Source organism: Mauremys reevesii, linkage group 5 (assembly GCF_016161935.1).
Source record: "Mauremys reevesii isolate NIE-2019 linkage group 5, ASM1616193v1, whole genome shotgun sequence".
NCBI classification, from domain to species: domain Eukaryota; kingdom Metazoa; phylum Chordata; order Testudines; family Geoemydidae; genus Mauremys; species Mauremys reevesii.
The window spans coordinates 85108230-85134787 of NC_052627.1; the positions used below are offsets into that span (position 1 = coordinate 85108230).

At 40.1% G+C, this 26558-nt stretch overlaps 1 protein-coding gene across 3 annotated transcripts in view; it reads right to left on the bottom strand.

The window, feature by feature from the left end:
* Positions 1-26558, bottom strand: part of TUSC3 (tumor suppressor candidate 3) — a 307547-nt gene that overhangs the window by 18606 nt on the left and 262383 nt on the right. For all 3 annotated transcript variants that reach the window (XM_039542533.1, XM_039542535.1, XM_039542532.1), the window contains exon 8: positions 5251-5325. In XM_039542533.1, the coding sequence (XP_039398467.1) occupies positions 5251-5325 (75 nt within the window). The remainder of the gene's footprint in view (positions 1-5250; positions 5326-26558) is intronic.

Here is a 26558-nt window from a genome sequence, read left to right on the forward strand (position 1 = left end):
AAACTTTATTCTCTGATCATTAACATTTTTTTCAGTGGAAATGCTTGTAAAATAAGGTACGATTCATCATGAGTAAGAAAGGCTGAATCTGGAACTAGTGTAATACAGACTCACAAATCCAAGAAATATGTTCAGAGAGCTACAGTCAAATTTAAATCAAGCAACTGTCTATTTTGACAGTTTGGGGGTTGTACTGTTTGACTGGAGATTAGCTAATATAGTTCCTATTTTCAAGAAGGGGGAAAAAAGTGACCCGGGTAACTACAGGCCTGTTAGTTTAACATCTGTAGTATGCAAAGTCATGGAAAAAATATTAAAGGAGAGAGTAGTTACGGACCTTGAGGTCAATGGCAATTGGGACAAATTACAACATGGATTTACGAAAGGTAGATCATGCCAAACCAACCTGATCTCCTTCTTTGAGAAAGTAACAGATTTTTTAGACAAGGGAAATGCGGTGGATCTAATATATCTTGATTTCAGTAAGGCGTTTGATACGGTACCGCAAGAAGAATTACTGGTTAAATTGGAAAAGATGGGGATTGAAATGAAAATCCAGAGGTGGATAAGGAACTGGTTAAAGGGGAGACTGCAGCGGGTCATATTGAAAGCTGATCTGTCGGGTTGGAGGGAGGTTACCAGTGGAGTTCCTCAAGGTTCGGTTTTGGGTCCGATCTTATTCAATCTATTTATCACTGACCTCGGAACCAAAAGTAGGAGTGGGCTGATAAAGTTTGTGGATGACACGAAGTTGGGAGGTATTGCCAATTCGGAGAAGGATCGGGATATCCTCCAGGGAGATTTGGATGACCTTGTAAACTGGAGTATTAGTAATAGGATGAAATTCAATAGTGAGAAGTGTAAGGTTATGCATTTAGGGATGACTAACAGGAATTTTAGTTATAAGCTGGGGATGCACCAGTTGGAAGTAACGGAAGAGGAGAAGGACCTCGGAGTCCTGGTTGATCGCAGGATGACTATGAGTCGGCAATGTGATGTGGCCGTTAAAAAAGCTAATGCGGTCTTGGGATGCATTAGGCGAGGTATTTCTAGTAGAGATAAGGAGGTGCTAGTCCCGTTATACAAGGCGTTGGTGAGACCTCATTTGGAGTACTGTGTGCAGTTTTGGTCTCCCATGTTTAAGAAGGATGAATTCAAACTGGAACGGGTACAAAGAAGGGCCACTAGAATGATCCGAGGAATGGAAAGCCTGTCGTATGAAAGGAGACTTGAGGAGCTCGGGTTGTTTTCCTTAACCAAAAGAAGGTTGAGAGGAGATATGATTGCTCTCTTTAAATATATCAGAGGGATAAATACCAGGGAGGGAGAGGAATTATTTCAGCTCAGTACTAATGTGGACACGAGAACAAATTGGCAGTCGGGAAGTTTAGGCTTGAAATTAGATGAAGGTTTCTAACCATCAGGGGAGTGACATTCTGGAACAGCCTACTGAGGGAAACAGTGGGGGCGAAGGACCTCTCTGGCTTTAAGATTAAGTTTGTTAAGTTTATGGAGGGAAAGGTTTGATAGGATAACGTGATTTAGTCAATAGGTCAATAACGTGCAACCACTGGTAATTAGTACCGAGGGTCAATGTTGGGATATTGAAAGTCTTTTTCCCGAGTGTCTGGCTGGAGAGTCTTGCCTGCATGCTCGGGGTTCAGCTGATCGCCATATTTGGGGTCGGGAAGGAATTTTCCTCCAGGGTAGATTGGCAGTGGCCCTGGAGGTTTTTCGCCTTCCTCCGCAGCATGGGACAGGGGTCGCTTGCTGGAGGATTATCTGCTACTTGAAGTCTTTAAATCAGGATTTGGGGACTTCAACAGCTGAGTCAAGAGAGAGAATTATTTCAGGAGTGGGTGGGTAAGCTTTTGTGGCCTGCATTTTGCGGGAGGTCAGACTAGATGATCATAATGGTCGCTTCTGATCTTAAGTTCTATGATTCTATGATTCTATGACATTGATGGTAAGTTAGGGACTGAGGACAAATTTTTCAAAATTATCTTAGCATCCTATGTCCAATTGAAGGAGACCTGAGAATCACTGTAGATAGCTTGATGAAAAGGGAGGCTAGTGCAAAGACCTCCCTTTTTACTGGGGGATGAGGAAATACCTTGAATAAAACCATCTTCCCCTTTCCTGTGAGGGGACCTTTTCTATGGAGCCAAGAGCTAAGATCACTGAACCTTCTGGTGTAGAGTGCTCTCATGAGATGAGTCTCTGAATAGGGATAGGGAGAGTTGGTGGGTAGGTGGGCAGGAGAGGAAGTTAAGTGTGTAGCCCATCTCTACAATGTCCAATACATACTGGTCTGAGGTGACCAGAAATGGCGCAAATGAGACAGATGTATGCCATACAGAGGAGATGATCAGGGCTGGGTAGTGAGTGGCATGCTGTCTTTGGGAGTGGAATCAAATCTGCTGCCTGGTTGCAGAGAATGAAGGACAGTGGGATGTAGTGGCCACTCCTGAGGGCCTTCTTCCAGAAGTTTTCTGCCCCTTTCTGGCATACTGGTGTGGACTATAGGAGAGGGCCTGCTTACATGCTGAGACCTCTCTGGGTGATGGCTGGGGTGCAGAACCCCAAGGACTTGAGTGTGGCCTTATAGTTCTTCAGTGATTTCATGGCCTCATCCATCTTATCATGAAATAAAGAGCAACCTTTAAAGTGCAGGTCCTCAACTGTGGTCAGCAGATCCTGGATGCTATGTGCATAGCATCTAAAGCCACCTGGAGGACTGTTTTAGAGACTAGTTTCCCTTTGAACACCAAAGTCTAGAACTCACTCTTGAATTCTCATGGGAAACTATCCACAAAGCACCCCACTGCACTCCATATTTTGCCAGGATGGCCTAGTTGTTGAATATCCTCATTTGGAGGCATGAGGTGGGAATATGATTTCCATGCCCTTCTGCTCTTTATCCCTTGTCATCGATTTCTGCTGACCCTGATGTGTTTTCACTTGCCATTGTCACAACTAATGAGTCCAGTACTGGGTATGACAAAAATTGCTCGTAGCCCATAGTTCACATCTGGTACCACTTGTTGGACTTATTTGAAGTTGGAGCTACCAATACAGAATTTGCCATTAGACCTTCACTGGCTTCAGCAGTCTCTCATTAATGCTTATCACTATGCAACTTGGTACCAATGAGTGCAATACCTCAAGCAGCATATGAAGTGCTTTCCTGCACCTTTTCTATAAGGATCTCTAAATTTGCCACTACTGACAGTATAAGACCTGGAAGACCATATGGTCCTCCAGTACAGCTGATGCTTAGTGCAGCAACAGGGCTTCATCTGACTAAGACAAAGAAGTTTTGGCTGGTACCTGCTGAGAGACCTCTGACTCCTGTGATTGCAGTTCCTCATCTGAGCCATGCAGAGGGGATGGTGCTCTCTCATCCACAAGGAAGCTGGCCTGAACCTAGAATATGCTAGGGAGGGTAGGCCCAAGACAAACTGAGGCATCCATACAGTCCACAGCTTAAAGTGAAATGGCAACAGAGGCCATGGAGGCTGGGTCATGGTTCTGGTATGGATCAGTACCGGCATCACAATCTTCTTGAAGCTCAGCTCCCCTACCCGGTGGAGGTGGTGTGTGTGGAGGTGGTGTGTGATCCTGCTGAACCCCTGGATGTGGTTGGGGATGACTGTGGGCTGTCATTCAAGACCAAGGATGACAGATATCACTCTTCTGGGAGCAGGGGAGCTCTCACTGGCATAGGCGGCACCAGCACCAAGCCTGTGGATGGCCTTCTGTGCCTCTTCTGTCCTGAGGACCTCTGTTCGGCATCCAGTCGATTCCAGTGTTTTTTCCCACACCACGGCCAACTTAGAGGGTGTCTCATTTTGAAGATGCATGGGGCACAGACCTTGAGGATCTACAGGACCTCTGATCCCCTGACAATCTAGACGCCTCGGAACTAGGGTCTGAATCCATTCACATGGACTTCTTGAGAAGGGATACCCTAAAGCAAGACTCCCTCGAACACTGGTTCCATTTTGAGAAATAACTTGCAGATCAAACATATACCCAGAATATGCCCCTCAACAAGGCAGAGTAGACACCTTGTTTGATCATCATTGAGAGGTATGAGGCCTTGCAAATGAGGCAGTGCTTGAAACCCAGGGACTTGTGGTCTGCCATGCAGAACTGAAAGTGGTACTGGTCCTATTGATGACCTGTGGTCCCATTGATCCTGAAGACTAACTAGCTAAAAAGGTAAGTAACTCTGAAAGGACCTGCTGTGACACACACCATGGCAGTAAGAAGGAACTGAGTGTGAGGCAGCTCTACCCTTTATACTCTCATTGAATGCACGAGGAAGCAAAGGATGCATGCTCTGTCCCCCAGTCACAGCTAACTAGAAAGTTTTCTAATGCATCTGCATTGGATGTGCACTTATCAGCTGTGGAATTATACGGACTATCACTCAAACCACCACCAAGATTATCAGCATTAATGGCTACACATTTTGAAGGGTTGCTAAATCTTAGGCTTCAGGTTTTAAACAATCTCTAACCATAAGAGATTAGGATGAGAACTATTGTGGGAGCACATTATCCCTCATCTGCCTACTGCAAAGCACTGAAACATCTGGTACTGGCCAGTGTTGGAGATAGGTTGTTATACTGAACTAGATGAGTCTGATCCAGTATAAAATTCCTATGTTCCAATGAAAGTCAACTGGGACTCAAAATTCAAAATGCCTAAATCACTTTTGAAAATAGGATTTAGATGTTTTTGAAACTCCTACCTTAAGTCTCACTGACTTCAACAGGACTTAGGCTCCTATATTAATTAGGTGCTTTTGAAAATGTTACCCTTTGGTTCCTAAATCACTTAGGACTTGTCTATACTCAAAAATGGCACTGCTTTAACTATACCCTTATAGTTAGAGCAGTGCAACCCACCTAGTGTGGATGCAATTATATAAGTATAAAAATGTTTTATACTGGTATAGCTATTTCCATATGGGCAGATCATAAGGCCTAAGCTATATGGGTATAAGGTACTTTTATGCTGCTATAAATGTGTCCATACTAGGTGTCAGACTTATATTATTTTCTAAAATAAATCACATCCCTAACTGAAATAGTTATACTGGTATAAAAACTGTGTGCAGACCAGGCCTTAGGCACTTTTGAAAACTTTAACCCGAATGGCAATTCTAACCTTTGTGTTTATCTCAAAATGCCTACAATAAGTAAAATTCAGAGAGCCTACAAATTCTACTAAATAACTTACTTCTCCTTTTTCCAACATCTCCTTTGGAAGTAGCAGCTTCATTCAGAAGAACCATTCCCATGGTGATAGCAGCATCTATACAGTTGTTGTCAAGGAAACAGCAGAAATATGGGTGTCTCAGAAATCCATGAGAGTGCATCTGTGAACTAAGGTTTCCATTTTCTATAAACCAAAAATATCAAAAATGCTCTATTCCATAAATAGACTGAAAATTTATGCAAAACTGTAGGGAGACAAATATTTAGATGTAGTGATAATTTCCATTGTGTAAGCTGCATTTAATAATCTACTTTGTGTGTTATTAAAGTTAACAATATGTAGCTTTACATAAAACTCAAAACATTTTAGAACAGAAATAAGATTTGAAAGATTTTAAAGGGATCAGGTAGGAGCAATGATGCTTTTGTATTTATGTAAATATTATCAAAACATAAGCCAAACTATGTGAAATCTAGAAAGCAAAAGTAATTTTACCAATGCAGAATGAATACTGGCAGAAAACACATGCAGTGTACATACATACAATTCTGTTAATTCATTGATTAATTATTTGATGCAAACTGAAGCAGTTGACTGCATGCAGCACACCCTTTTCAATGCTTTCAGATTTACAGGATCTCTCTCTATGCCGAAATATTGGTTAATATTTTGTTCAGCTTAGAAACATCTCCATCAAGAAAGTTTTTTTTTCCACTTGCATTTTTTATTGTCTAATTACAAGCTTTACAAGTGCAAACAAGTACATAATGATAAAACAATATAACTAATTTAGCATGATCCTCAGACATTCACTTAATTGTTTGAAACTATCAGTGAAAAGGAAGTTACTACTGTACTTAACATCTGTTCTGAACAGGAGGCATGCATGAATGCTATATTGAAAGATGGAGTGCATAATGCATCATGGAAGTTGTATTTTAATCAGCCATTTAAAGAAATAAGAACTTCACTGGTACACTATGTACCTAAAGATATTTTATGGCCAATATTATTTTTGCTGAAAAAAGCTTTGGTTAACGTACTTCATCTGAGGGTAACAAATTGTTCATCTCGTTTTACTGATTAACAACAGTATATTAACATGCTACGATCTCCTTTGTGTTTTTATTCCAAAATACAATTGAGAGTGTTTTAACATCTGTGGCTCACATAGTAGCGTAACACGCATCCATCCATCTCCAGCTATCCTCTCCTCTGAGCCCTGGCTTGTCTTGGTGCTCTATAATTGCTTCCACAAGCACCTCTTATTGAAGAGATCACTTGTATAGAGGACGTCATTAGAATATCACAATTCTATCCACCCACTTTTCAGAATACTGGTACTATGTTCCTGAGAATGACAGCTAGGAGCTTGCCATCGCCTCTAAGTTAGTATACTGATGTGGATAGCAAAAAGCATGACTGACTTACATGTGTATGGAGAGGCAACCCAATGTTAAAAGATACTTACTTCTCTAATGAGTGAAAAAAGAATTTAAAACCAAAGGTAACTCTCTAATACAGTTTGGAAAAAAACAATTTTGTTACTGTTACTATTCCAGGGTTAGGTGTGGGAGAAGATAGACCAACTATAATATTAAAGAGAGGAGAAATTTCTACAGACTTATGGGATAAATGTACAGCAGACATTTCAAACATGCCACATCTATGAATTTCACTTGTATCCAGTAACATACCATAAAAAGCTCTAAAAGGCTCCCGGGAGCATCTATCCCTTACTGCAGTGAGTATTAACCAGGAGTATGTGCACCTCTGGGGGTATGCAGAGGTCTTCCAGGAGGTACTCAACTCATCTAGATCAGTGTTTCTCAACATGGAGGTTGCAGCTCTCAGGAGGTCTTGGGATGGGTTTAGGGGGATCGCAGGGCTGACATTACAGGATAGCAAGCAATGCAACTGCCCGTGGCCCCATGCCACAGTGGGCCAACAAAGCTAAGTTACATGGTTCAGGCCCGAAGCCTGGGGCTTGTCAGACTTCAGACAAGGCTCACTAGTGAAAAACAGGCTCAAGTATCACATTGAAATGTAAGCACAATATTTATATTCCAATCAATGTATTTTATAATTATATGGTAAAAATGAGAAAGTAAACAATTTTTCAGTAATAGTGTGCTGTGACACTTCTGTATTTTTATGTCTAATTTTATAAGCAAGTAGTTTTTAAGGGAGGTGAAACTTGGGGGTATATGAGACAAATCAGACTCCTAAAAGGGATACAGTAATCTAGAAAGGTTGAGAACCACTGTCCTATTGATTCCATTGAATGCACACCTTGGTATTCCTCATACCTGACCTAAGTTTTATTTCTCAAAAATAAACTATGCCTGAAGTTTTAGTTACAATACCCAATTTCTAGGGACTTAAGCACATTCTTAAGCAATTTGTCTACCTGCTTAAAGTTAAGCATATGCTTAAGTGTTTTGTTCCCATTGTCAGCAATGGAAGAAGGGTTAATGGAAGTTGGAACTAAACAATATTATGACTGTACGAGCCTCTACTGTATCTGTGACAATAAGCAGAAAGTATTGTAGAAATGCAAATAGCATTTGATGGGGGGAAAAAATTCTAACAAACCATCAGGACTAATTCCTGTCACATTTTATTACGATGACACTATATTGCTATTTGGAGATACAATGATGGAATAAAATACTACATCCCACTTAGCTCTCTATTAAGTTTGCTCATATGAAGTGGTCAACTGCTTTCAGAAACAATCAGTAAAGTGGAATTAAATTTCTGTAAAGAAAAGAAATAATACTGCCAACACATAATCTCATTATGTAGATAAAGGAATTGTATTAAAGTATTAAAAACTGCACATATTAAATACTGCAAAGTTTTCCAAATTTCAGCTTAACAAGCTTTCCCTAAGGGTGCAGAATCTGGGCTGTTTCACAGTGAACCCTACTCGAATTATTGCTTAGCTTCTTATCTAATAATCATTACTCTATCTAAATACAAATAGCAAAAATTAAGTTAAACTCATGTCCCAGGTTTGATTGAAGCTGGAAAAAGCAAGGATATTCACAGATAAGACTGTTCTGACCTTAACTCACCTCTGTGTACAAGAAACGAGCAAAGAACTCAAGTAGATAGGCTGCAATAGGAGTGTGCTGAGTAGCTGCCATTATTCAGAATTCTTTACTGTTTAATATCAGACAGTGTTACGAGGTTTTCTTCCTATTTTTTATTTTTTAAATGAACAGAAGTGAAAATGACAAAGAAAAAGAACATCAAAATAAAACTCTTCTGATCTAGATCATGAGTCTGCTGGGCCCAGTGCATCAGCTGCTGAAAGTTTTGGTTTCTTAAGCTGATATTGAAACGGTTCTTTGGAAATGTAGTGTCAACTTTTAGCTCTAATTTTGTGCATGTACACCGCTACCTCAATATAATGCCACCTGATATAACATGAATTTGGATATAATGTGGTAAAGCAGTGCTCCGGGGGGCAGGGCTGTGCACTCCGGTGGATCAAAGCAAGTTCAATATAACATGGTTTCATCTATAATGTGGTAAAAAATTTTGGCTTCCAAGGACAGTGTTATATCGAGGTAGAGGTGTACCTGCTACTCACTTCATCCATTTGCTGAGGGTATGTGCATTAAAAGCAGTATATACCATATACAGTTTATATATATAGAGAGAGAGATATACATCTATCTCATAGAGCTGGAAGGGAACCTTGAAAGGTCATTGAGTCCAGTCCAATGCTTTCACTAGCAGGACAAAGTACCATCCCTGACAGTCCCCCCCGGCAGGTCTGTAAATGGCCCCCTCAAGGATTGCACTCACAACCCTGGGTTTAAAAGGCAAATGCTCAAACCACTGAGCTATCCCTCCTCCTCCAGTTAGAACTTTATTTTCCTCTCCATGACACTTTAGGACTGATCCTGCTTTACTAATGTCTTGCTTACAAGACTCCTGCTAATATGTCCCAGAATGATGTTTGCTTTTTTTGCAACATGACTCATATTTAGCTTGTGGCCCACTATGACCCCTAGATCCCTTTCTCCAGGACTCCTTCCTAGGCAGTCATTTCCCATTTTGTATGTGTGCAACTGACTGTTCCTTCCTAAATTGAGTACTTTGCATTTGTCTTTATTGAACTTCATCTTGTTTACTTCAGTTTGTCCAGATCATTTTGAATTTTAACCCTATCCACCAAAGCATTTGCAACCCCTCCCAACTTGGTATCATCTGCAAACTTTATAAGTGTATTCTGTATACCATTATCTAAATAATTGGTTTGAAGATATTGAACAGAACTGATCCCTGTGGGACCCCACTTGTTATGCCCTTCCAGCATGACTCTGAACTATGGATAACTACTCTCTGGGAATGGTTTTCCAACCAGTTTTTCACCCACCTTATAGTAGCTCCATCTAGGTTGCATTCCCATAGTTTATTTATGAGAAGGTCATGCGGGACAGCATCAAAAGCTTTACTAAAATCAAGATATACCACATCTACTGCTTCCATCCTATCCAAAAGTCTTGTTATCCTGTCAAAGAAAGCTATCAGGCTGGTTTGATGTGATTTATTTTTGACAAATCTATGCTGACTGCTACATATCACCTTATTATGTTCTAGATGTTTGCAAATTGATTGCTTAATTATTTGCTCCATTATCTTTCCGAGTATAGAAGTTGAGCTGACTGGTCTGTAATTACCTGAGTTGGCCTTATTTCCCTTTTTACAGATTGGCACTATATTTGCCTTTTTCCAGTCTTCTGGAATCTCTCCCATCTTCCATGACTTTTCAAAGATAATTGCTAATTGCTCAGATATCTCCTCAGTCAGCTCCTTGAGTATTCTAGGATGTATTTAATCAGGCCTGGTGACATGAAGACATCTTATTTGTCCAAGTAATTTTTAACTCGTTCTTTCCCTATTTTAGCCTCTTCTGATCCGACCTCATTTTCACTGGCATTCATTATGTTAGACGTCCAACTACCACCAACCTTCTTGGTGAAAATTGAAACAAAGAAGTCACTAAACACATCTAGCATTCCCACATTTTCTGTTATTACTTTCTCCCCTTCATTGAGTAACAAGGCCTACCCTGTCCTTGGTCGTCCTCTTGCTTCTAATGTATTTGTAGAATGTTTTCTTGTTACCCTTTATGTCTCTACCTAGTTTGATATCGTTTTGTGCCTTGGCCTTTCTAATTTTGTCCCTACATACTTGTGTTATTTGTTTATATTCATCCTTTGTAATTTGACCTAGTTTCCACTTTTTGTAGGACTCTTTTTCAATTTTTAGATCATTGAAGATCTCTTGGTTAAGTCAGGGTGGTCTCTTGCCATACTTCCTATCTTACCTATGCAGTGGGATACTTTCCTCTTGTGCCCTTAATAATGTCTCTTTGAAAAACTGCCAACTGTCTTCAGTTGTTTTTTCCCTTAGACTTGCTTCCCATGGGATCTTATCTATCAATTCCTCGAGTTTGCTAAATTCTGCCTTCTTGAAATCCATTGTCTTTATTTTGCTGTTCTCCCTTCTACCATTCCTTAGAATCACGAACTCTATCATTTCATGATCACTTTCACCCAAGCTGCCTTTCACTTTCAAATTCTCAGCCAGTTCCTCCCTATTTCTAAAGCAGAGTATGGAATGAACCAAGAAAGATTAAACAAAAAGGGCTGGAGACAAAGATGCCACTTGTGTTTCTGCTCCAGTCTTCTTTTTACAAGTGAGAAGACTGGTGGTGTTTCCGTCCTTGTAATATTAGGTCTGGTAAGGGGTGATACCTGCTTAACCAGATACAGTGCACACTGAGACACCCAGCAGTGCTTTTAGTATCTTTAATTTTAGCTCGGTCAAAAAAAAAACAAATAAAGGGCTGAGGGTGGGACAACTTTTTCCAGGCGCCCCAAGGAGAGTCTGTCTAGGTTCCAGAGAGATGGACCAGGTGATTCAGCCAATGAACCAATGTGTCATGGCGAAAACAAAACAAACAAAAAAATACTGCACTTTTTTTGTGTGACTCCACCTCCCGCCACAAAACAAATACTTACATAGTCACTACTAACAAACAAAAACTGAAAAAGAATTACAGTGCCCATCAGCAAGTACTCTTTCTATAACAGAAATTCCTGTTTCCTTGCCTCCTTTTACTTTTATTCCAGTTTTCTACAGTTAGGAAGAACAGTTATTGATAGGAGAATCTCACTTTTGTGCAAAGCAGAATGCTCTTTGGGTGAGGTAATGTCAAGAGAGTTCTTTTGCTGTGGATCTTTAGCCAGCCTTATTTGTTGATTTTTTTCAGCCTCACATCATTGCTTTTTAAGCTTCAGTTGCATTGTTACATTTTTGCTTCAGCTGTTGCTTTTTAGCTGCAGTCAATATTGTTGAGTTTAGGCTTCACATGGCTGGCTTTTAGCTTCAATGACAGTAGCTTCACATCATCACATTTTAGCATTGGGCACATCATTTACTTTAACTCCACGGTGATGAGTGAAAAATTCAATCATATTGAATTGTGTTTTCAGTGCTATCACTGGCTTCATATCATATTAGCCTCTGTCATTATTTTCAGCCCTTATTTCCAACATTTCCTAAGTCATCTTGCTTTTTAAAAATATATATATATATGCCACAAAGGAGAATGTCCATTCTATCTAGGAAAACACTTTTCTACAATACAATTTCCTTCTAACACAATAGAATTTAAGTTTTTGTAGTCATTTATCTATATCTTGTCCATCTGAAAAAAAGGAGATGACATCACAAACTCTGTAGATTTTCTTGTTTTTCTTTATCTTCTTTACAGTGCATTGCAGAAATGTAACATTCAGCTAATTTTGCCAGAATATACAATGGTTCCAAATTCCAAATAATATGGTTTCAGATAAATATACCTCTGCATAGTGATTTGTTTTTGTTGGGGGAGTTTTTTAGTGTAAAATCCAGTGTAATCTTTTCCTCTATTCATTTCTAATTTAGAATGGTTTAAATTTTACATATTTTTAAAGATCCTGATACCCATTTTCCCAGTGGACAGAATCTGCTCACAGCAATTGACAAAACATTATTCAGTGCATACAGTGGAAAATGGCACTGAGAAGTTTGATACTGGAGGAGAAACAGATTTATATTGGGATAACAATAATAAGCAGGTTCACCTACAAAATCCAAGGGAAAAATAGGTCATTCAAATAGTAAGGGGTTGAACAGACACCCCAAAATAAGGATGTCAAGTGAAAAATATCTGGAGTATAGAAATAATAAGGGACAGCATCCACAAATGCCCCAGATTATACAGAGACCATTAACCTTATTAGTAGGGCTGTTGATTAATCACAGTTAACTCACATGATTAATTCAAAAAATTAATGATGATTAAAAAAAATCTCAATTAATCACAGTTTTAATCGTACTGTTAAACAATAGAATACCAATTGGAATGTATTAAATATTTTGGATGTTTTTCACATTTTCAAATATATTGATTTCTATTACAATGCAGAAGACAAAGTATACAGTGCTAAATTATTTTTATTATAAATATTTGCACTGTAAAAATGATAAAAGAAAGTATTTTTCAATTAACTTCATACAAGTACTATAGTACTATAGTACACACACTTTATCATGAAAGTGGAACTTATAAATGAAGATTTTTTTTGTTACATAAATGCTCTTAAAAACAAAAAAAATAAAAAACTTTACAGCCTACAGATCCACTCAGTCATACTTCTTGTACAGCAAACTGCTAAGACAAACAAGTTTGTTTACATTTATGGAAGATAAGGCTGCCTGCTTCTTATTTACAATGTCACCTGAAAGTGAGAACAGGCGTTCACATGGCACTTTTGTAGCCAGCATTGCAAGGTATTTACATGCCAGATATGCTAAACATTCGTATTCCCCTTCATTCTTTGGTCACCATTCCAGAGAATATGCTTCCATGCTGATGTTGTGCCTTAAAAAAATAATGCATTAATTAAATTTGTGACTGAATTCCTTGGGGGAGAATTGTATGTCTCCTGCTCTGTGTTTTACCCACATTTTGCCATATATTTCATGTTATAGCAGTCTCGGATGATGACCCAGTACATGTTATTCGTTTGAAGAACACTTTCACTGTAGATTTGAAAAATGCAAAAAAGGTACTAATGTGAGATTTCTAAAAATAGCTAAAGCACTTGACCCAAGGTTTAGGAATCTGAAGTTCCTTTCAAAATTGGAGAGGGATGAGGTGTGGAGCACGCTTTCAGAAGTCTTAAAAGAGCAATACTCCGATGCAGAAACTACAGAACTCAAACCACCAAAAAAGAAAATCAACCTTCTGCTGGTGGCATCCGACTCAGGTGATGAAAATGAATATGCATTGCCCTGCACTGGATCATAATTGAGCAGAATGCATCATCAGCATAGATACATGTCCTCTGGAATGGTCGTTGAAGCATGAACGGACATATGAATCTTTAGCACATCTGGCACGTAAAATCTTGTAATGCCAGCTATAACAGTGCCATGTGAATGCCCGTTCTCACTTTCAGGTGACATTTTAAATGAGAAGCAGGCAGCACAGTCTCTTGCACATCTAAGAAAACGTATTTGTCTTAGCAATTGGCTGAATAAGAAGTAGGACTGAGTGGACTTGTAGGCTCTAAAGTTTGACACTTTTATTTTTCAGTGCAGTTATTTTTTGTGCATAATTCTACATTTGTAAGTTCAACTTTCATAATAAAGAGATGTCACTATAGTACTTGTATTAAGTGAATTGAAAAATACTATTTCTTTTATTTTTACAGTGCAAATATTTATAATAAAAATAAATATAAAGTGAGCACTGTACACTTTGCATTTTGTGTTGAAATTGAAATCAATATATTTGAAAATGTGGAAAACATCCAGAAATATTTAATATTTAAATAAATCGTATTCTATCATTGTTTAACATTGAGATTCATGGCGATTTTTTTAATCACATGATTAATCGTGATTAATTTTTTTAATCGCTAGACAGCCCTACTTATTAGTAATAAGCTTTTGATGGTTTCTATTATCGTACTCTAATAGACAATACCATAACTATCAATTTCACCCAAACTGCTCAAGAGAAGGAGAACTGGATGGTTCAGAGGATTGGTAATACAATATATCATTCAGATCTTTCTACTTCGTGGTGGCTTGCAGCTTCAAACTCCATCTCAGGAGTGGGATTAAGCAGTTGATTCCATCCTCCTAGCCTATTCCTTCTTGACTCAGAGCCTCCCAAAACCCTTTCACCTCATCCAATTCAATCCCCTCACCCCCGAGCTCAGAAACAACTCTCCCACACTCTTATTCAGCGAGACTGAGAACACTCTTCTTCCTATCTGATCTCTCTAGCTTCAAACAGTCGCGCCAGCTCTGAATCTTCTTCCACGTAACAATCTCAGACTCTGTACAACTCCTTTAGCTGACTGTGCTAGACAACTTAAGATGTATCCTTTTCACTTGTGCTGCTGTGAAAATTGCCAGTCAAACTTAAAATAAATTTTAAAAAGCCAGAAACTGTAAGCCCTCCACCCCCCAAAAAAAGTTGAGGACAGAGTGTTACCCAACATCATGCACCAGAAGTATGTAGGTAAGGTATTAATGCAATCTTTGATGAATGAAAATACTTTAGCGACAGCAGAATGGGAGAGATTTTTCTCCAATCTCATAGGCTTATGGAAAAAAGCTTTAGTCAAACATCAAAAATCGATCCTATATTCCCAAATCTTTCCTGGGAGTGCACTCTCTAGCAGTTTACATTCTGACAGGATATTGAACAATTGCAGAAACAGATTGCTCCTAAACAATGAAGGCAGAATAGAGTTTTGGAATTTTAAATGAACTTGCCAAGTACTAACATTAAAAATACTGGTTGTTTAACTAATTTAGATGGGAGTCATATGCCTTATGATATGTATTATCCAAATTATGTATTATCCAAAATATGTCTGTGAGTGTAGTTTCTTTGATGAACCTTTTAAAAACAATTCTTCCTCAAATTTTGATGTCTCCTCTGGATTTGTAAATGATTAATCAGTATCTTATAAATCTCAATATCCTTCCCCTACATTTTCTGGTTAGCATAGCTTGTTATCCTACCAACTATGAAATTATTGCTAGTTCTCAGACTATTTTGTAATGTGCTCCTATAGCTTTCCTACCTCTGGGGCATGCAAGTCACACAAACGTATACACATCCCTATGGTTCGTTAAGCATTGAGCATTAGAAGTGGTTAAGCAAGCTGAAGAACTTTATTACTAGCTGTAATGTCTTAACTTTCAAATACAAAACTCAGACACATTGCCTGAAGCGAACGGTACTTAGGCTAGTCATGACTAAGGGTTTGTAATTCTATACTCACTATCTCCCACTTTTCAAACACATTTCCTCATTTTCAGACTGGGCATCATTCTACTAATTTTTTCCCCCAGTACAAAATATTGACTTACAGCGCGCGCACACACACACACACACACACACACACTCTCTACTTCTCTTCAATGTCTATCGCTCCTTATCCCTTTTCTATGCCCCCATTTGTACAACTTTATAATGAATACACTATTAATACATTAATGTTCACATTTTATCATCAAATGTGTTCACATGAGTCCTGCTGAAGTCAGTGGAAGCCAAGTGTGCATCCAAATGCAGCCTTTGACCATAAGGTTTTTTGCCTTGTTTAGCCTATGCAGAACATTTTGCAACAATATTGATCCTTTATCAGCACTGACTATGGAAAAATGCCAATATATCGTCCTTTAAACTCTAGTGGCCAGTGAAGTCATAAAGAGAGCATGTGACATGGAGAAAAGTATTGCACCAAATATAGTATCAAACTTCTAGCCGTTCAAATATGAAATAATTAAATTGTATATTGTGATGGTTAAATGCTCAGCATAAGGTTATAGAGCTATTGTGCATTTCAGTGACTCCTAATGATGCTCAGAACCCTTCTTGAAGGGCAACACTATGAAATATTTTGAGAACCAAGTAGTGGGAAAGAGGAGAGATAGGAGGAGATATCATGAGAGAGACTCCTTTAACTAAGTAGTTGGCAGAAAGACTGAAGAATCCACATGGTACTTTATAAAATTTTGGTGGATAATTTGGCAATTAGACAGTAGAGAATGTGCATTAATTTGTAATCTTGGGGGCCATATCACACAATTTTGATCAGAAGTCTTTACTGAACTCAGTTAAAAGTTCCACCTCACAACTGATGCTATGATATAGCTTTGTGGTTTTAGTCCTATTTCTTCTCCATTACATTTCCCCCTCTTATTCTCTTAGTACTATGGTGATGAGTGTAATATAAAAACCTATATAAAACAATCAATCAATCAGACTACTACAAAAGTTCAACTTCATTATACTATTCCCACTCTCTGTGTTGGCCATATTCTGATACCCTTATTCATATCAAATAGTACCTTACTCCACAAGCATGCAACTCAGTATATATTAGAGTCTGGCCCTCAATGATTACATTTTCACTTGCTGTATGGACTCATAGAAAGGGGCCTTAAAATTAATCCCTTTTGCAGGAAGAGTTCCTCATCCCCAAAGAAGAACTCCATGCACTTCAATAGAATTCATTCTACAGGAGCAGAAATATCTTGCAAGACAGATTTCAGACAGATTTTTTGCTTTGTATCTGATAAGCTTCCTTTCTCTTTTTCAATCATTTTGTCTAACATCCACCTACACAGCACTATGCTGTCACTTTACATTCTGACTTGACATATCAAGTTATCAAATTTAAAAGACTTCCACTCCTCCTTAGTTGCAAACATTTTATCAGCATTAAATGTATTTAAGTTTACGATAAATAATGAAAAAAATGGCTATCGGGTTAATAGTTATTGCAAAATTCCTACAATAATGACCTTAAATTTATCTCTTGCTGTACAATGAAGTAATTTGCTTAATAATGGAAAAACCTTTTGATAATGAAAATATGTCTGCATCTTTTAAAGACTTAATCTGCATTATGAGGATTACTATTGCACAAGCAAAGCATTAAAGTGACAAATTACCTTATCTTAAATGTTGCAGCTCCAAAAAACTGAAACAAGAAGAATTAAAAAAAAGTCTTCAGGTAAAAATGTGCTTTGGTTTTGACATAAAGGACAAAGCAGCACTTAAAATATGTTTGTTGTTTGTCAGAGTGGGAATCTAACTGTTCTCTTGATCACAAAGGGTTAATTCTGGCTTCCCCTTTCTCTCTCCTTATACAAGAGTTCAGTACAATGTATATTAGAAGGCTGCTGAAGAGAGAAAGAGAAAGAAGAAAATGCTGGGTATCAGATGGATTTGCAGGGTTCCTAGGCACTGAGGGATGGGTTGATCCTCAAGTTGGGAAAGAGTTTGAAACTTTTTACTAATATTACCTTGTTTTGATTTGTGTTTATAAAGATTCCTTCCTGCTGAACTGACACTACTGTCTGTTACTATATTTTGCAACCTTAATAATGTTCTTTGACCACATGTCTTTATAGAATTTAGATAAAATGAATACATGGTGTAGTGTGGTGCAGATATTTTACAAGCATGAGCTTGAGGTGGCCCTATTACTCACAAGTGGCAAAGGCACTCATGAATTATGAGAGTCATTATTATTGCAGTAGTACTAAAAGAAGACATGGCCCCTTGCAATGAAAAGAGAAAGTTACTCATATTGCAGTAACTGAGGTTCTTCGAGATGTGTGTCCCTGTGGGTGCTCCACTGTAGGTGACGGTGCGTCCCGGTGCCGTTGATTGGAGATTTTCGGTAGCAGTGCCTGGTCGGGACGCACGCACTCAGTTGGTATCTCCCGTCTCGTTGGAATCTTCCTGAGCGCGTGCGTCTCGCACCCTCCTCAGTTCCTTCACTACCATGGAGAAATCATACTAATACTCCAAAGTAGAGGGGAGGAGAGTGGGGAGTGGAGCACCCACAGGGACACACATCTCGAAGAACTTCAGTTACTGCAAGGTGAGTAACTTTCGCTTCTTCTTCGAGTGCTGTCCCTGTGGGTATGTATGCAAAGCAGTACCCACTATGGTTGGTGGGATTTTGGAGTTGTGTGAGGAACAAAGGTAGAAAGTACCATATGGCCGACTATGCTGTCTGCTGTAGTATCCCATGCGATAGCATAATGTTTGGCAAATGTGTGGTCAAATGTCCACATGGCCACCTTGCATACGTCTGTAACAGGTACACTGTGGAGGAAGGCAATGGATGTGACATTGCTCTAGTAAAATGAGTCCTAACACCCTCTGGTTGAATATTCTGGGTCTGATAGCAAGATCTGATGCAGGTGGAGATCCACTTGGAGAGTCTTTGCTTAGAGATAGCATCACCCTTTGATCTCCTGGTAGTAGAAACAAAAGCCTAGGGGATTCACGAAATGGTTTAGTTCTGTCAAGATAGAATGCACGAGCCCGTTGGACATCAAGGGTATGTGATGAAGCTTCCTGTGGAGTCATGTGAGGGTTGGGCTGGAATACACGTAACTGTATTGACTGGTTAAAGTGGAAGGTAGACACCACCTTGGAGAGGAATTTGGGCCAGGTTTGTATGGTAAGCTTGTGTTTAGAGAAAATGGTGTAGGGAGGGTAGGCCATCAGGGCGCTTATTTCACCAACCCTTCTTGTTGACATTATGGCAACCAAGAAAGCCACTTTCCTGGACATGTGAAGCAGGGATGAAGTGGCCAGGGCTCGAAAAGAGGTTTCATAAGAGCGCAGAGAACTAGGCTGAGACTCCAGGAGGCTACTAGTGAATGAATCTCAAGGTAGAGGTTTTGCAGGCCTGCGAGGAAGCGTTTCATGGTGGGGCGTGTGAAAGTGAATAGACGTCCAGAGTGTCATGGAAGGTGGTAAGGGCCGTGAGACGTACTGTGATAAAACTGAGTGAAAACGTGTCCTGTTTTAGTCTGAAAAGATGGTCTAAGATGTCAGGGAGGGTTGCAGTCTGGGGTATTAAGCATCTGTGGAAGCACCAGATGGAGAAGCATTTCCACTTTTGCAGGTAAGTCTTAGGAGTGGAGTCCCTTCTACTGTGCAGGAGGACATGTCGGACCTGTTCTGAGCAGGCTAATTCGTGGGATTGAAACCTTGAAAGAACAACACCGTCAGATGGAGTTTCCAGAGCTGCAGATGAAGAAGCTGACCGTAGTTCTGAGACAAGAGATGTGGTCTGTCGGGGAGAGTACAGGGAGGATGGATGGACATGCGTAGCAGGTAAGGATACCATGTCTGCCTGGGCCAAGCTGGGGAAAAAGTATGACCCGGGCCTTGTCCTCTGTGATGTTGCGTAGAAGCCTGTGTATGAGTGGAATCAGTGGAAAAGCATACATGAAGGAGTTGTTCCAAGGAATGAGGTGTGTTTCCGAGTCCTGTTCTGGAGCAAAATATATGGCATTTGCAGTTTGAGGAGTGGCAAACAGGTCTATCAATGGAGTGCCCCAGTGGGAGGACAGCTGTTGGGGTATTGATGGATGTAATTCCCATTCGTGTTTCTCGGACAACTGTCTGCTGAGTGTGTCGGCGGTAGTGTTGTGACACATGGGCAGGTAGGAAGCGGTGACTTTTATGTGATGATGTATGCACCAATTCCATAGTTTAATTGCCGTTGTGCATAGGGAGTGAGATTGTGCTCCTCCCTGCCTGACAGCTCGGAGTTCTAGGAGATTGATGTGCGGATGCGTCTCTAATAGGGACCAGTGGCCCCGTGCCCTGTGGTTGCCTAAGTGCGCTCCACAATCTATCTGGGAAGCGACCATGGTTAACATGAGTACTGGGGAGTGTGGATGGAAGGGAACGTCCGTGCATAGGTTCTCTGGTCTTGTCTACCAATGTAGGGAGGCCAATATGTTCAGTGGCGGAGTCAGTGTTATGCAGAAAACTATGTCTGCTGGGTTGGATGAATGTATATATGGAAATAGGCATCTTGTAGGGTGAAAGCTGTGAACCAGTCCCCTTGTGCAGTGTGGGTATTATTGTGCCCAATGTGACCATCTTGAATTTTTGCACCTGTACAAGCATGTTCAGCTGGCGTAGATCCAATGTAGGTCTCCACCCCCCGCCTTTCTTTTGGGAGTAGAATCCTTTTCCCCGATGTTGCATCAGCACATGTTTGACTGCATCTAGGTGGAGAAGATGAGCCACCTCCACGCAGAGAAGGTGCTCATGAGAGGGGTCCCTAAGAGGGACAGAGAAGGAGAAAGGATAGGCAGGGAAAATAGGAAAGGGATGGAGTAACCTGACTGAGCTATTTCCAGGACCCAACGGTCCTGCGTGATCTGTTGCCAGACATGGTCGAAAGTCTGGAGGTGGTAGCCAAATGGGCAAATAGGCGGTGGAGTCAAGGGGTGGTTGCATGCACCCCCGACCAGCACTTCAAAACTGTTTGTTACCCAATGGTGGGAAGTAGTTGGTTGTGCCTGGGTTTGCCTGCACCTAAGAGGTCTGTTGCGGTTTTTACCAGTGTCATACGGTGTAGACTGGGGTTGGTGATATTGTTCTGCGCTGGGCGTTTGGTAAGGTTGATACCCTTGTCTCCTGGGGAGGGACAGGTACATGCCCAATGTGCAGAAAGTGGCTCTAGAGTCTTTCATAGTGTGAAAGATTTCATATTGGGTTTGTTTGTTTGTGTTTGTTTGTTTGTGGGAAAACAGGTTATTTTTGTCAAAGGAGAGACTCTCCACTTTGGACTGCAAATCTTTGGGGATATTGGATGCCGAGAGCCAAGAAGACCAGCACATCACCACTGCAGTGGTGCGGGCTGCTGGATCAGACATGTCGAGGGATGCTTATAGTGCCACGCTAGACACCAACTGACCTTCGACGAGGACTAACTGGAAGTCTGCTCTCCTGTCCTTTGGTATATGGGAGGCAAATCAAAGAGCGTGTTGTAGTTGTCATGGTCATAGCTTGCAAGGAGGGTAGAATAAATTTGCAATTCTAAATTGCAAAGTAAAAGAGTATAAACCTTGTGGTCCAGGAGGTCAAGATGTTTGAGGTCCTTGTCCTGCAGAGTGGGCCAGTAGCGTGGCTCCTTGTTCTGTGTGTTGCTGCATCAACCACAATAGAATTGGGATGTGGGTGGGAAAATAAGAAATCCATGTCCCTCGCAGGCATGTAGTATTTATGTCTCTCGCCAAGGCACTTTACACAGCGTGAGTGCCCACTGGACATTGGCATAAAGTCCTGACAGGAAGCACATTCCTTGAATCCTGAAGCCCCTGGCATTATTGAACTAGTAATGCCAGGGGAGAGAGTCTCTGTGGGAGACAAACCTGAGGAATTTTTTTTTTAAACTAAGTAACTATTCTAAAGGAAGGGAAACAACTAGGATATTACTAACTATTTCTATGTAATTGTTTCATTCAAAAACCAGGGAAAAGGATCAGCACTGCTCCGAGTCCCGTCTTCGGCCGAGGGTGGTTGAGAAGGAACTGAGGAGGGTGCGGGACGCACGCACTCAGGAAGATTCCAACGAGACGGGAGATACCAACTGAGTGCGTGCATCCCGACCAGGCACTGCTACCTAAAATCTCTGATCAATGGCGCCGGGACGCACCGACACCTACAGTGGAGCACCCACAGGGACAGCACTCGAAGAAGAAGTTTGACCTCAGAGGACAGGGAGGAATAATCTGTCCATGAAAGCATACATGTAGGATACATGTAGGAAACCACTGCCAAGTCTTTCTCCCTCAGGTATTTCTAGAATTCTCATTGCCATACTAGCTGTCTGCCAAATGAACAGGCAGAAGAGCACGACCACATGGAACATGGGTACTACCTGAGAACATCCCTTTGCAATTTCTGTTCTGGAATGGCCCATCTGTAGTTTTTGCAAGCTGCAAGGTTAGGTACTACTAACTTTTGCCAAATTCCTGATGCTGACTGTTGCTTTTTTATTCAGTTTTTATATTTTGGCACAATACATAATATCTAGTTCTCATTTCCTAAACCAGGGAGAAAAAGCATGCATTCTACTGACAACCTACAGGCTACTCCCACATGACGGAGTTAGTCTTCTAGGACACTGGGAATATTTTCCGTTTCCCAGTCTCTCTACTTTGGGGCAATGGAGGACTGGTTTATGGCATTTTTTTTTTGCTCCTGGCACAAAACTGAAGTGTCATATGAACCATCCTATTTGGCAAAGGATTATTATCGATGCAATTTAGCGGGTCTCGTGAAGACTTGCTAAATCGATGGCAGAGCGCTCTCCGGTCGACCCCGGTACTCTAGCTCTCTGAGAAGAGTAAGGAAAGTCAACCGGAGAGCATCTCCCATCGACGCAATGCAGTGAAGACACCGTGGTAAATTGACCTAAGCTACATCAACTCCAGCTACATGAATAATATAGCTGGAGTAGTGTAACTTAGGTCAACTTATCTCCGTAGTGAAGACAAGCCCAGAAGACAAATTTAAGATCCTTGTCCTGACCTTCAAAGTCCTGCATACCTTAGCCCCTGCCTACTTTTCTGGATGTCTCTATTCATTCACTGCTATCTGCCCACTTTGCCCAACCTAACCCTTATGATTAGCTATCCCTTATGGATAGACCTAAACTCACCATTGTGTCTTTTTTAATATAGTACTTTAAGGGCTGGAATTGTCTTCCTGGCCTGATCAATCATACTTGCTCTCTCTTCTCCTGTTAATCCTCCCTTAAAGTACACTTCTTCCAAGAGATCTATGAACTCTAGTCCTCCCAACAAAGAAAAATAAATATTAGAAAACCTAAACAAACAGTGGCATTAACATGGCACATGCTAAACTTAACTGATCAATCACATTGTACTTGGATTCATCCCATCACTTGTATATGCATTGTGCAATCAGTTCAATCTTGCAAAGACTTACGTGAAGTCAACAGGACTACTCATGCGAGTCAAGTTATTCATGTGTAAATTTTGCAGGAATGAGCCCTTGGATTCAAAGCAGGGACACTGTATTATGTCTGTAAATCATCTAGCAAATTGCTGGTTCCAAACAGATTAATTTAATATCTATTTACTAATAAATACAGATTTCAGTCTAGATAAAACTATTTCATGGACATTGGTACTTAATAGTTTATTGTGTGGTATGTGTTCACTCTTCTGCTGGTACATCTCAATTTCTGTGCTGATTTATTAATCACTGTCTTACTACTCAGGGAAGTCAAAATACATATATAATCCCACATAAAACAAGCTATTATTTTTGTAAATTACATACAGTAGTTTGCAGCAATGATCATCCAACTGATGATCGTGACAAATATCTTTACGTTATATAAAGCTTCGTTCTCAATTGCACATGATAACAGGCTACTGTTGCTCCTGGGAAGGATTTTGTCAATTTAATGAGAGCCGATGTTGAAAAAAATATAGTATATTATTATAGAAGATTAAAAGTGATCTCAGCCTAAAATTATTCTGACTTCCATTAAGCATTGATTTTCTTCTGCAAATATGTATCTTTAGATATTATGCATTAAAAGAAATACAATTGTAGTTACCAGTCTATGGCTGGGAATGATCTCTAATGAAGTATGAATTTTGGCAAGTTTTTCCTTTCAGTTTTTCCCATGCAATAAAAAATAAATAAACTGAGTCCAATTCTTCTCCCCCTTTTTATCAGCTTTACTCTACTTAATTCAGTAGAGTAACTCCTGATTTACACTGATGTGAGGGTTTATATAGTACAGAAACCTGATAGTTTAAAATGCCACAATGAGTAGGAAAAATTTTTTGGCAATTAATTGATCTTTGATTATTAGCAAGTAAATATGCCCAAGGGTCTGTGATGGGATGTTAGATGGGGTGGGATCTGAGTTACTACAGAGAATTCTTTCCTGGGTGTTGGCTGGTGAGTCTTGCCCACATGCTCACGGTTTAACTGATTGCCATATTTGGGGTCTGGAAGGAATTTTCCTCCAGGGCAGATTGGCAGAGGCCCTGGAGGTTTTTCGGCTTCCTCTGCAGCATGGGGCATGGGTCACTTGCTGGAGGATTCTCTGCACCTTGAGGTCTTCAAATCACGATTTGAGGACTTCAATAACTCAGATACAGGTTAGGGGTTTGTTACAGGAGTGGGTGGGTGAGATTCTGTGGCCTGTCAGACTAGATGATCATAATGGTCCCTTCTGACTTTAAAGTCTATGACAGAAGGTTGTAATCTTGCAGCAGCAAGCTTTGAAACTAACTGTAGCTCATCCCAATACATTAACTGGGCGTATTCCAGCATAAGGAAAAGTTTTCAGACTCATACTTGTGCTAGTTATATGAAAATGTCATTGGAAACCTCTAAAATCAATATTAGGTTGGCAATAAACCAAAAGGGAAGTCAAAACCTGGAGATGGACCAGATTTTTATTTATATTCCATGAATAAATCCATAAATAATATTTGGAGCCTCACGATAGTTGGTGTGGTACAGCCACAGTAATTTACAGTGCCTGCCCTGAAGAGTTCACAGTCGAAAGAGGCAATACTGAAAATCGGTCAGCGAAAGAAGTATAATTATCCCCATTTACTGATGGAGAACTGAGTCACAGAGATATTAAGTGACTTGTCCAAGGTCAAACATGAAATTTGTGGCAGAGTTCAAAACTGCAAGCCTCTTAACCACAAAACCATCTTTCCTCAAATGATGTATAGTGTAGATCTGAAAATTGTATTTATGCATGCTAAAATTCTACAAACCATGATTTGATGCATAAGTCGAGCAGGGAGTTAAAGAGATGTTTCACATGATTTCTACTTTAAAAATGCCTTTCTAAAGTCTCTGCTTCACTATTGCACAAGAATAAGCTCATGAGGCCTAACCATTTATGTAAACATCAAAAGGCTAAAAGTAGTGTGTTTTTTCCTCTTTACTAAAATAATTTATTATTATTATTATTTTTTATTATTTAAAAATATATCCAAGATATAAACAGATTGTGGACATCTGACGGGGGACACTCACCTCACATGAGCATCTCCTATTGGGGCTGGAGGTGTATGTGTCCCTCTTCTCTCTCACTGCTTTAGCGGTGCTCTCTGCCAGAAGTTTTTCTTTTTCAGGTGGGTTTTTAGTGAATCAGCCCTCCGGCCGAGTCACACATAATCCATGCATGAAACAAAATAGAACCCTTTTGGGGTAATCAGTCCAACAGGGCCTATCCCAGTAACCTCGCTGGCCTTCTGCAGCCCTCCCTGGGCTAATTCTCAAATAGTCGTGTTCTGGAATGGAGCAGTGCCCCCAGGCTTCCTCCCTGGAGACTCTTCACTGTCTAGTGAATCGACCCAGCTCTTGCACAAGAATAATTCTTTCATGTGTAACTGTTAAAGTCTGTATAAGAACGCAAGAACAGCCATACTGGGTCAGACCAAAGGTCCATCTAGCCCAATATCCTGTCTTCCGACAGTGGCCAATGCCAGGTGCCCCAGAGGGAATGAACAGAACAGGTAATCATCAAGTGATCCATTCCCTGTTGCTCATTCCCAGCTTCTGGCATAGAGAGGCAAAGGACACCATCCCTGCCCATCCTGGCTAATACCCAATGATAGACCTATCCTCCATGATTTTCTCTAGTTCTTTTTTGAACCCTGTTATAGTCTTGGCCTTCACAACATCCTCTGGCAAAGAGTTCCACAGGTTGACTGTGCATTGTGTCTTTTGTATGTAAGACTTTATACTATTTGTGAAATTTCTTTGCATCCAAATTCTCTGCTTGAAAGTACTGAGCTGTGAAATGAAACTTTAGATAATTCTTGTCGCAAGAGACAATGAATAGTTTCACTGAAACTATTCATTCTGTCAGCCAGTTACAGTGACTTTCTATTTTATAAACTGTACCAGAAAACAAAAAGATATCACAGCCTGAATAAGACAGACAAGTGCATTATGACATGCAAACAGAAGTTTCTTATTTATCTTGATGCATGTTGACTTTGCTAACACTTTTTCCCCTCCAAAAACCCAAACACACATTGGAAATTTTTCATACTTGTATTAAGGATGTGGAATCTTCATAAAAAAACAAAACAAAAAAACACCCAAACCTGACTATATTTAAAAAACATACAAGGAAGATAGCACAGAATTTTTATTATATAAGATATATATTATAAAAATCTGTGTTTTCTTTGTACATTTTTAATATGATATTTACATCAATAGTAATGCAGTAGCAGGCAGAGTCTGGGTCTCTCTCTGTATTCAAGAAGTACCTACCACATTTTGGGTACTACCACAATCTAAATACAGAAAGCCAGAGAAGCACTATTTCCATACACTGCTGCCTGAGACAGGGCTCCACAGAAATAACAGGCTCCTCTGC